Source organism: Tenrec ecaudatus, chromosome 10 (assembly GCF_050624435.1).
Source record: "Tenrec ecaudatus isolate mTenEca1 chromosome 10, mTenEca1.hap1, whole genome shotgun sequence".
In the NCBI taxonomy this organism is placed as follows: Eukaryota; Metazoa; Chordata; class Mammalia; order Afrosoricida; family Tenrecidae; genus Tenrec; species Tenrec ecaudatus.
Window position 1 is genome coordinate 60980293 of NC_134539.1, and position 12369 is coordinate 60992661.

Genomic DNA, 12369 nt, shown 5'->3' on the forward strand with positions numbered 1-12369 from the left:
CAAGCTGAGCTGGAAGTGGCTGCATTTGCTTTCCCATCTTTGTTTGGCCATCTGCACGCTGCTTCTCACCAAAACGACCCACAGAACGGCTCTGCAAGCCCTAGGGCACTGCCATGGAGAGCAACCTGGTGATTTTTCTTGGTGTATATTATTTATTGGTCGTATTCAGGAAGGGTAAGACAATCTTTATTTTTCTCTTGAAAAGATTAATTTTCTAGTTTGCTTTCATTGTGATTATCTTTTTGGTTTTGGAGAAAGATGTGGTACTTTGCTTGCTTAAAGGTTACAACCTTGAGAACACAGTAGGCCAGACCTACCCTGCCATATAGGCTCAGGATGTGTCACATCAACTTGGCAGTAATGGGTTTGCTTTAGTTGGGTTTTCTGAATGTTGGTCATTATCTAGTAAATGATGAGAAGGAAAACTGAAGCTAAATGTTTAGGATTCTGGTTACTTAACTACTTAACACCATCAGTTGCCTTGCACTGTTAAATATTAGAATTTCTTTAATATTGCTCTCTATTCCTTGGGGAAATCCTGCAAGGAAGTAGGAATTTCCCCTCATCATTCCGCCTCTGGCAGTGTATTTCAGCCTAACCCTAGCTGCACCGTGTCTCTATTACTACCCCTTCTCTTTATAAACTGTCTAAATTCTGCTCATCTGCTAGAGGGGCTTTCCAGACAGACGAGGAAACAGCTTTCAAATGCTGCACTGCGGGCTTTGGGCATATTAAGTCACCCCTCCCCCCCCCCCTGCGGTCTGGAATTGAGGAGCCCCTCTCTGATGATGCATTCTAATGAGATGCCAGAGTGTAGCGCGCACGCGTTTTCTTTCCCCTCCCCCCTTTCTTCCTTTTCCCAAACCCTGTCTTCTCCCTGTTTCCCCTCCTACTCCTTTATCCCCTCCCTCTGTGTCTCAGTTCTGCAGTAATCTGGGCTGAAGCACATTCCTGCTTTTCAAGGCTCTCTGTTAAGGATGTATTGTGGCTTTTGTTTGGATTGCAACATACACAATTACAGGTAACACATTGAAATTGAACTAAACAGATATTTTTTCTTGTAAATTTTGTAACGAGGCAAAATATCCCATTGGCATCAGTGAAAATAAATTAGCTAATTTTATCAGTGGTAATTAGAGTGAAACGTTTTCAGAAATGTAGAGGTAATGAAAAAATTTATGTGTACTCTTGTTTTCTCCCCGCAAAAGGCTCTAATGAAAGGAATGGGAGTGTAGATTGATTTTCTTTCTATTGATTTTGTTTTATGTTAATCTTCAAAGCTTGCTGTTGCTGTGCTTCCTCTGGAGCCTAAGGACCAGTGTTATGTGGGGTGCTGCTGGGGGTAGCCATGGGTTTCTGGTGGAAAGAGTGCTACCAGCCTGAGCTAGCCAGGGTCTTTGATTAGGGTGTTAGATGCAAAATGTAAAATTGCTCTCTCCTTTTCTTCTATCAGCTGTTTAGAGGACCCTCATTACAACTCCTGCTGAAGTTCCTAATCTTCCTCCCTTCTCTTCTGCCCCTTCCCCTACCCTCAATTGGCCTGAAGACATTATCCTCAGAGTTTGTCTTACTCTCCTGGTGCTATGTGTATGGTGAACCTGCCACTATGGCCGCATCTGGGACTGGCCAGACAACTGCTGCTGGCTCTCGCAATTCCAGGAAGGATTTAAAAGGGAATTGTACTGCAGGCGATGCACCAGAGCCGCAGCATCAGGATCGTGGGGACTAAGGCTCCTCTGACATTATTACACATGCACAGAGCTGACCGCAATGACAGCAGCTGCTCCTTTGAACTGCCAGCAGCAGCCAAGTGGCAGCATGAAGTGAGAGATCACTCCTGAGCTCAAGATGAACTTCACCTTGGATGGTAATCAGAGCAGCCACCCCTTTTGCCTCTTGGCATTTGGTTATTTGGACACTGTCAATTTTTGCCTTTTGGAAGTGCTGATTATTGTCTTTCTCACTGTACTGATCATTTCTGGCAACCTCATTGTGATTTTTGTATTTCACTGTGCACCACTGTTGAACCACCACACTACAAGTTATTTCATACAGACGATGGCATATGCTGACCTTTTGGTTGGGGTTAGCTGCCTGGTCCCTTCTTTTTCTCTCCTACACTACCCGCTTCCAGTAGAAGAGTCGTTGACTTGCCAGATATTTGGTTTTGTGGTATCAGTTCTGAAGAGTGTCTCCATGGCTTCTCTGGCCTGCATCAGCATCGATAGATACATGGCTATCACTAAGCCTTTGATCTATAACACCCTGGTGACACCCTGGAGACTGCGCCTGTGCATCTTACTGATTTGGCTGTACTCCACTCTGGTCTTCCTGCCCTCCTTTTTCCACTGGGGCAAACCCGGGTATCATGGAGATGTGTTTCAGTGGTGTGCAGAATCTTGGTATACCGACCCATACTTCACCCTGTTCATTGTGATGATGTTGTATGCCCCAGCAGCCCTTGTTGTGTGCTTCACCTATTTCAACATCTTCCGAATATGCCAACAGCACACCAAGGAAATCAGTGAAAGGCAAGCCCGCTTCAGCAGCCAGAGTGAGAAGGCTGGCGAAGTGCAGGCTTGCCCCGATAGACGCTATGCCATGGTCCTCTTCCGAATCACTAGTGTGTTTTATATCCTCTGGCTGCCCTATATTATATACTTCTTGTTGGAGAGCTCTACTGGCTTCAGCAACCACATCGCATCCTTCTTGACCACCTGGCTCGCTATTAGTAACAGTTTCTGCAACTGTATCATTTATAGTCTCTCCAACAGCGTATTCCAGAGGGGATTAAAACGCCTCTCAGGGGCCATGTGTACTTCTTGTGGGAGTGAGATCACAGACAAGGATCCTTACACAGTTAGAAGTAAAGGTCCCCCTAATGGATGCCAGGTGTAAAGTGGCACAGATATTGAGTCACTGTGTGTGTACCTGTTTATGTGTGTGCAGTTGCTTTCTTTATTTCTTTCTAGATCTAGTTTACTAGGAATTCTGGGACAAAATAATTTGATGTTCAGCAATCCCATAGAATGGTCCATCCAAAGTAGCCCTCCAAGCGTACAGAAAATGTTTTTCTAAACAGTATTTTTAAACCAGAAAAATCAGGGCCACAAACATAAAAATTCTTTTGGTTTCAGTTTTTGAAATGCCATGGAAATGACTCTACTTCCCAGATTTAAAATAAATAAAGGCCTATCTAACACCTCTCTTAAAATGGACCTGACTGAATCTGGGTGTGAAAAGCTTCAACATTTTAAAAAGTCCTCATTTTCTTGACTCACTCTGGGTTCTTTCCAGCTGTTCGAGTTCCATGTGCAGATGATTTATTTTAAGATAGACTGATGAATTAATCCAGATTATATATGAGGGGACTTCAAATAGTTCCTGGGAAAATGGAATTAAAAGGAAATAAAAAATAATTTATGAGCATTCTGGAGCCCCTTCATATGTACACATATGTGCCAAAATATACCTAATGTTAACTTCTAGCTCTGTCATTTAGGAAGCTTAATGTTTTATTCTCTTGAGAGAAATCTCTTTAGAGGGAATGCGAACATTTAAATATTTTCAGAATTTTACAGTCCAGAGTGAAGCAGAAGTGCATCCAAATCATATAATTTATGAGAAACTGAGTTACTCTTTGTACCCTACTTCACAGAGCTCTAAAGAAATGTGTGCATAGATAAGATAGTGTTGTGGTATTTGTGTATATGTGTATTGAGAATAAGTGAATTGAGTTGGATTTCTATTTTACAACACAGAACTGATAGGCTGATGGCTGTAATATATACATGGTGCCTTCTGGTCTGTCTATAGAAAAGAATGGGCATCAAAATATCAAAGAGAAGAATATTATGAGAAAATGAATAAAAGATATATACTGTGTTTTAATTAGTTCATTTTTTTAAATGGAAGGGTAGTTTTTTTGTGGTTAAATTGAATCAGTATAGAAGCAGCTAATTTCAGAAAACTTCTGTTTATTGACATATTAGTGAGTCCCCCTTTGAAGGAGGGATGAAGACTTCTGGCTAATCTATGTCTCCTTTTCTTGTTATTTTTTTTCCTTGGGGGAATGTGGCGAGGAATCCTTTGGGACACAATTCTTCCCGTAGAAATACTCCATTTTCTTTTCTTATTATTTTTGTTAAGCCAAACTTCTCACCAAAGCCATAAGGTTTATTATTGTTCTCTAGCGATGTGTTAGTGAGAACGATACATTTGTATGGAGTAGTGATAATTTCATAAAAGTGAATGAAGTTTATTTTTGAAAAAGAGAGCGGGGAATCCCAGCAGTTCCAGGCATGATATTATTTCCTCTACTGGTTAGTAACTTGGAAATTTTCAGGAAATTTATTTGATCTCTGCCTTTGGCTAGCTGTTATAATCTTAGTGCTACAGTGGTGCTCACTGAGATGGAATATGGAGCAAACCCGAGAGGCATGGGCTTCTGAATCCAAGAAAGGACATGAGTATTTATAAAACAGGTAGATAGGCTTTGGGTTTTCCATCTTGACATAAGAATCTCCCCTTCTCTTAAATAAGGACAGTATTTTTAGATTTTAGCCATCAATTTTATTTTAACCTGAAAGTATATAATTTTTTTTCTCTTATTTTAAATGAATAAATATTAGATAAACATCCAAAATTCAAATTCTGAGTTCTGTCCAAAGCTTGCTCACCCTATATATTTAGTATTAAAATTTTGATTCTAAGCTATTTCAAAATTTAGAAATAATTTTGAAATAAGTATGTGCAATGGCTTTTAAATTGCTAGTTTGGGTAGAAAATGCTTTTGCTGGATTCTGGAAAATAACTGCACATATTTTTCCTTTACTTAAATGGTAATCTAAAAAAAGCAAAATTTACACTGTACTCTGATGTATTAGTACAGTTTGCTTGTGAAAATTGTCTAGCAAATATGGCAGTCTTTAAGACTTATAATTTTTATCAAAAACAGACATGAAATTAGAAAGCTTTACTCTTTTTTCCTCAGAAAGGGCTCCATCCTACAAAAATGGAAAAAGGAAATAACTGTTTGATTTTCTGGTAATGGCCATTCGAGCTGGTCTTTTAAATACTGGAACTATAACAAATCTCATAATAAATGCTTTTGTTTATAGCTGTTCTACATTATTTTCTAAGAACCAAATTCAAATACAGTTAGAGGCTTTTTTTTTTCACATTTGAAGCTATGTTGCAGATAAAAGCTAAAGTAGATACTAAATTTATACAGTGATTTTAACCAAAATTAAAATGTCTCCCCTCCCCAAATTGACATTTGCTTAAAGTCATGTGTCCTTCTAGTTTATCATGTCTCTAGTTTATCATGCTGTATGAATTCTTAAGGTTTTTCTCATGTATCAATTTTTCTTTTTACATTAGTTGTCCATGCTGCACTTTGATGTGTGTGTTAGAATATGGAGGGGCCTGAATCAGTCGGATCATCTCCTGTGGCTTGGGGCAATTTCTATGTGACACATTTTGAAATCTGAGTGTTTGTTTTTTAAATAATCTTTTTTCATCTTGGCACATTTAATAAAACATTTGATGTTTGGCTAATTCAGAATAAGGGAAAAATATATTTAAATACCATAAAAATGCATTTAAAACCTTGGGCTTTAGCAGGACATCTCATTTAACTTTATATGGTATGTGACTGATATCAGAAGAGGCATACACTGATTGAGTTGAAGTTATTTTATATTAAATTTTGAAACAAGATTATATTGTTAAATTTATAAATTAGTTCTGTGTTTTATGTAATGATTGCATTTTAGGCTTACTTGCCTCTTAGCAGAGAAATGGCCATCACAGGACAAATGTCCCAGTTTAGTGGAAGAACCGCACCAGCATGAATGTTTGACATTTTCATGGACTCTTAGCAAAATTCCATTTGACAAATGGTTTTGTGTAAGCTTTATTTCTAGATAAATACTTTGTGAGCCTTTTATAAGGACTTTTTTTTTTACTTGAATTAAGGTCTCAATGCTTTGCAGATTGAGAAAACTTGAATTTTTGTAATATAATTGCATTGTCCACCTCTTTGAACTTGAATATGAAGTGGCAGGGATACACAGGCTCTTGGTTAGTGGAGTGATTTCACTGAGAATTTCCTCAGCTTTCAGATTTGATTGGAAATCTGCACAGGGGCTTTGTAGGAAATACATTAATTTTCTGTATAAGTTGACTAATAAATTATCAGAAAACCATTATTTGTATATGAGCAGAATTTGGGAAGCTGAAGGACAGAAAATAATGAGATTTTAAAAAGTCCTCATAAATCACTTTATGTGGTGTGGTGAGTTTTTGCATGATATTTTGCATTTAAGGATGAAGCAAAGTATGAATATATATATTGAGGGTACATATTACTAATATATTTTTCAGACTGATAGTGCTTTAGACGTGTCTGTGGCTATAAATGAGTCATGTAGCTTCAATTTCAGGGCTACCAAAAGGCATGATATGATAAAATGAGCTTTGAACTGAGAATAAAAAAAAATGTGGGTTTCTATTACAAATAATTTGTAAGCTAGGGCATATTGATTTGCAAAGTACTTAGTTTTTTCTGTAGAAGTAAATAATCATTCCTTCATGCATCATATGGTAACATTGAGATTTGAATTTGTTAATGGATGTGCAAGAACTTTGTAAATTGTAAAATTCTGTGCTAATAAACATGATTGTTGTCATTTGTTCTCTTATACTTTTGCATGTCAGGAAGTCTACCCTGGGATATGTTGCCCCTCACCCCATGCGAGGTCATGACACCACAACATTTGGTAATCCCAAATTTGTGAACAAGATAAATCATCACTTTTCTAAAATGATATCAGCTTGGAATTGAATATAAAATTGCTTTCATTTACTTCTTTGGTTTGTGTTCAACTCTCTGGCAAGGAACATGTCTCTTCATATCTTTATCCCCTAGATTGTAACATAGAACTGGGCTCAGTAAAAGTTTTAAAATATTTTATAGAAAGAATGGTTGGCCCATTCTATCACTTCTAATCATATTCTTTCCATAGTCAAATTTTCTTGTTTAGTTACTTATCTTTTAGTCTAATTCTTTTTAAATCTTAGTAGCCTTATTAATCTGAAACTCTTCCGTGAAAGTAGTCTATAGATGTCACTGCTCTTGTATTATAAAAGATAATTATTTTATGAAATAATACTGAAAGGACATTTCTAAACTCTAGAACAATAACTGATGTGGTTTGTGTGTATTATCTATAAACTACTCACGTGGAAAAGCAAGATACAAAAATATGTTGAAAGTTAACCATCACTCAGAAAATAGGATAGAAACATTACATCTCTAAAAGGTCAGGCTATGTTTAGTAAAAGGGAGAGGAACTTAGGAGCTGGAAAAAGGACCTTGGAGATGCTTTGGTGTGAATCTCTTTGTTTCACAAGCAGGGAACTAGTTTAAGATCTGTTTATAATAAAATCCAGACTTCTTGATGTGCTATCTTTGTGTACCATGCAGAAGACTTAGAATTCTCAACATAGGAAATAGTATGAATAACAATATAAATTTTACTTGCAGTTTCTTATGTTTCAGGATTCTATAAACATTTTACTTAAACCTTCCAGTACTATATGACCCAGTTAGTTTCATTAGCTTCATTTCAGAGAGAAAGAAGCTGAGGATTAGTGTTGCCAGACTCACTTAGGTAATTAGTGGAAGATCTGGGCTTCAAACCTAGGCCATTCTGACTCCAGCGCTTACATTTTAAACGCATTTAATTCTCACAGCAACCTGCCCGGTAGTTATTTTTGTTACCCTATTTTACAGATGGAGAAATTTAGGTTTAGAGAAGCATTAGATTTTAGGAAGAAGAAGAAGGGCAGACTTCTGCTAAATCCAGCAGATTGAATATGCAAGGTTAATTTTCTGTTAGCAAAAAAAGAACAGCATAAGCATAATCCATATGGACTAAGTAGAAGACGAACAGAGATCATGACAAGATGAATGATTCCAACAGAATATGTAATATAGAAACACACTGACCAAATGAAAACTGACCGCAGAATAGACAAAACTGAGTCCTAAAGTCAAGGGGGATGGATCAAAGAAACCAGCTGATTCACCCATGTAACCTAAGAAATACTTGGGAGTTGGATTCCCCAGCTACATCTTAGTAGCAGGGAACAGGAAAGAGGAGAAAACTTTAATAGAAAGTGTATATAAAGAATATCTAGATATTGTCACCTCCCAGTCCCCCACTTCATCACACTTTGATCCCCATCCCAAACTTGCCTAAGCAGTCAACTGTATTTAACTATGTCAACAGGAATTGGGAAGTTTGTTCATTCAAAACTTTGAATCACAGACATTGGACCCCAGGCATAGCCAATGATAGGATGAAGTGCCTTGATCAACTCATGAGTTTCAAGAGAAGGTCTACATATTAAATAATCAGCTCTTTTGTCCCGCTTCACTTCCAGAATGTTTTTAGCCAGCCTTAAACCCTGTAAGCAAGAAAGAAATAAGAGGCTACTCTAAGGACTGGCACTTGAAGGTTCATATTACCTGCTTGGTAACCATAAGGTGATGCCTATTAGTCAACAGACCTTGTCCAGGCATATAGAGCTTCCGTTTAATTTTTACTTCCTCTGTTTAAATATTAACAAACAGCCAGATATCGCTGGTTTTACGAGGAAAGCTTCTCACATAGGATGCAGAGTCCAATACAAAGTAAATGAGAGGAAGCAGACAGTGCAGTCACAGAGAAATTTCCCCAACTGTTCCACATATAACTAAAATTGTTGGAGATTTTGCATCCATTAAAAGAGCTGGGTGCAAAAAAAAACAAACAAAAACCCGCTGGGTGCCTCGAGAAGGAAGCATTTAAGAGAACAAGAATGGTCTTGGGATTGAGGTGTAATGAAAGAGGCCTGCACAGCAGTCGGAAGATGAAGTAGGCCAGACAGCAGAGCGGGAGGAGAGAAAAGAGAAAAGAAAAAAGATGGCCAGTAGTAAAGGAAAAGCAAGAAAATTCAAGGCTTAATCAAGGAAGCCCAAAGTCTGCCTGACAAATTTCCTAGAAACTAAGAGGAAGGAACTCTCAAGAGCCACCAATAACCATTTCCACCACTGAAGGGTATGAGTCTCTCTCTAGCATGACAGTCCTCAACACAATGACAGGAGAAGGCTTCAGACCGTGTAACATCACGACATTTCAGAACACCAAGGATTTTTAAAAAATACAAAAACGCCAGGCTTTGGATAAGGGTGGAAAATGAAAACATACAAGCTGTAGAGAACTTTTATTCACATTGAAGCAAGAAGATGAAAGGGGATCACTTCAAAGTTTTAAGAAGTGATTCCTAATCAAGAATTTTATGTCCATTCAAGTTAGGGTAGGGGACTAGCATAAATCCATTTTGAGATGTGCAGGTTCTTAAAACACTTACCTGCATTACATACGTTCTCAGGAAATTACAGAAGACATATTTCCCTAGAAAGAGATGTAGCTAATAAGATCATCATACAGAACCCAAGAAACAGGGACTTCCCAAACTAGCAAGACGTGGGGAGAGTTGCTGTAAGGACGGGGGTCTGAGGATGATGGCTGGGCCAGAGAACTAGAGAGCAACATAGCCAAGTTGGAACAGGAGAGAGCAAGGCCTAGGAGCAGTGTCTATAAGGGAAACATTTGAGGTTTTGACTATATTGAGAAGAGGATTTTACAGTTCTGTCAGATCTGCAGAGGAAGAAGTTTTGATAGAAAACCAAACAAAAGAAAAGTGATAACTGCAGAAATATATAAGAGATTAAAGATGAAATCTAGTCCACTCTGGCTCAGTTTCAAACAGTATTGATCTAACCCAAAATTTGTAGTGAAGCTGTGTTGAAAGGATGCAGGGAGGTTGTGTGCGTATGGTGGGGGAGCATGTGACAGAGCTGGAGTGCCAACTTCCAGTACTAGAAAGTCTGAAGACAAGGCCTGAAAGCAAAGCGCCAAACTACTCTTAAAATAGAGCAACCTGAGCACTTTATTCAGAAATAGAAAGGGAGAAAGAGGAAACAGTTGGCTCTGGGGAGTAGGGAAGCAGGATGGAGGGGTTGAGGACTGTGCTATTTTTCATAATAACCCAAAAGACCAGCCCACTGCCATCAAGTCGATCCTGAATCAGAGGCAACCCTGTGTAGGGTTACCAAGGCAACGTCAAGCTTTATGGGAGCAGCTAGCCTCATCTTTTTCCATTGGCTTGGCCAGTGGGTTTGAACTTCTGACCATATAGTTAGCAATTAGCAGCCCAATGCCTAGCACCACTAAGGCTCCTTTAGTTTAGGAACTTTAGGTTTTATGAAAAACAGACCACATGTAGTAAAATGCAAATAAGTTTCATCTGAAGTCAAAAGAAGAAGAAGGGGTCATAAAGGCACTGTATTGTCCATGGCTCTTTACAGAGCAGTTTCCTATTCCTCACCTCATTTCAACTTGTAGGAAGATAAGCGAATGAATTTTTATTCTTCTCACAGTGTGCTAGCAGAGCATTAGGGCTTTAAGATTGATATACCATGTCACAGATTATTTCTTTTAATCATTTCAGATTTTTAAATTTTGGTTTTTGCCACGAGAAGATAAAAAGTAATAATGTTTCCTTTGACACCATCAGAAGAAATATACGAGAAACAGAAGTGTGTATAAAATAAATGAACAGACTGGTACATAAGTATCTGTAATATAAGAAGACTTCACATGAAATCATGAGAAGTGCAGAGATTTGCATGTTCCTAGATTTGCATGAATTGCCATAGAAAGAGCATGTATGTGAGGTGAGCTGCACTCCTGGTAGCATCCCCTGTGGCACAATGGGCTACCAGTTGGGCTGCTAACCTCAGTGTCCACAATTCAGAACCAACCACAAGCCCCTCTGAGGGAGGAAGATGAGGGTTTCTCTCCCTGTAAAGGTTTCCCGTCTTCGAAACCCACGAGGGCAGTTCAGCTCTGCCCCGCAGCACCGTCACGAATTTGAATGGACTACATGGCAGTGAATTTTGGTGGAAAGTGCTCAGTCGAGTAGAATTTCAGCTTCACTCCCCCATCTCCATACACATTCTTTGAATCACATTACCCTGAAGTCTCCAGCTGGACAGGGCAAAAGGAACCCAAATGAATGATCTCTGGGCCGTGATAAAATGATACACAATTATGAAACAATATTTGGCATGAGAATTCAAAAACAAAACCAAACCCACTGCCACGGCTCATAGTGACCCAGTAGGTCAGAGTAGAACTGCCCCCGTGGGTTTCCAAGTCTATGAATCTTCTCGCAAGCAGACTTGTCTGTTGTGTGGCAGCTGGTGGGGGCAAAGCCTGACCTCTCAGCTGCCAGGTGCTTCACGACGATATCACCAGGGGCTCTTTGACACGAGGAAGCCCTTGCAAAATAAAAGGCACGTCTTTATGTTACTCATTGTAGTCACTTAATGAGAGATTTGTTAGCTTATTATTAAAGGAAAATATGAGAGTTCAATTTTTTTCAAAGTGAAACTTGTTGAGATTTCAAAAAATACATATGGAATTGAATTCGTGTCACAGTCTTTCAGGGAAGCAGCAGAAGCTACAGCATTTAAAATAGCATGATTTATTTCTGAAATTGACTCCTGAAGGAAGTACAGAGACTTCTGCTTCCAAGGCCGTTTATAGCTAGCTTGTCCCGCCAAATAACAGTGTAAGCCCTATGTGCATCTCTGACTTCATTGCCCACTAGAGAGCAGAATCGGATTAACGTCTTTTTCATTTCAAAAGTTTGCCTCCTTCATAGCATGATACTTGTAAGAATAGAAACCAGTCCTACTTAGGGTATGCTAACGCAATGAATTGTATTGGGCATGTGTTATATTGTGTAGAGCAATGAAGACCTAGTCAAATAAATTCCCCATCCTCCTCCTGGCAGTAAAGTATGTCTTCTGAGCTTCAAGAATGCTCCTTGCCTTTACATGAGGATGGCACCATCATTACACAAGTCAGTTCAAGATCATAAGCATGTTACACTGCCAGTAAGGCACTTTAAGGTGTTACTGCTTTTATGATTTTACTCTTGGTTCATGTTTTCTCTCTCTGTCCCTACACACACACACACACACACACACACACACACACACACACACACACACACGAGATACGGATTTTGGAGTCTGATGCATTGTTTTCCCCTCTATAATATGGGATATTACATCTTCTTTTAAAATTATTGTGAAAATGTGCTCCTATCTTGTATATAAAGTGTATAGAATTGTGCTTGGTGTGTTTTGAAATCTCAGTAAAAGGTTGCTACTCCTGGTTCTTTGTCATGCCTTGGCCATAATGTGCCAGTGACTTGCAGGGCCTCTTGCCCATTGGCACACGCCGT

The 12369-nt window shown here is 38.8% G+C and overlaps 2 protein-coding genes across 4 annotated transcripts in view; both read left to right on the top strand.

Moving 5' to 3' along the window:
- RABGAP1 (RAB GTPase activating protein 1) overlaps positions 1-12369 on the top strand; it is a 166449-nt gene that overhangs the window by 101845 nt on the left and 52235 nt on the right. The gene's annotated exons all lie outside the window — the stretch shown is intronic.
- Positions 1480-3332, top strand: GPR21 (G protein-coupled receptor 21). Its single transcript, XM_075559055.1, has one exon. It carries the CDS (start codon positions 1849-1851, stop codon positions 2896-2898), a length of 1050 nt encoding a protein of 349 aa, XP_075415170.1. The 5' UTR covers positions 1480-1848; the 3' UTR covers positions 2899-3332.

What these genes read in the sequence shown, in the direction of transcription:
- GPR21 (XM_075559055.1), top strand. Translation starts at nt 1,849, where the DNA reads ATGAACTTCACCTTGGATGGTAATCAGAGCAGCCACCCCTTTTGCCTC.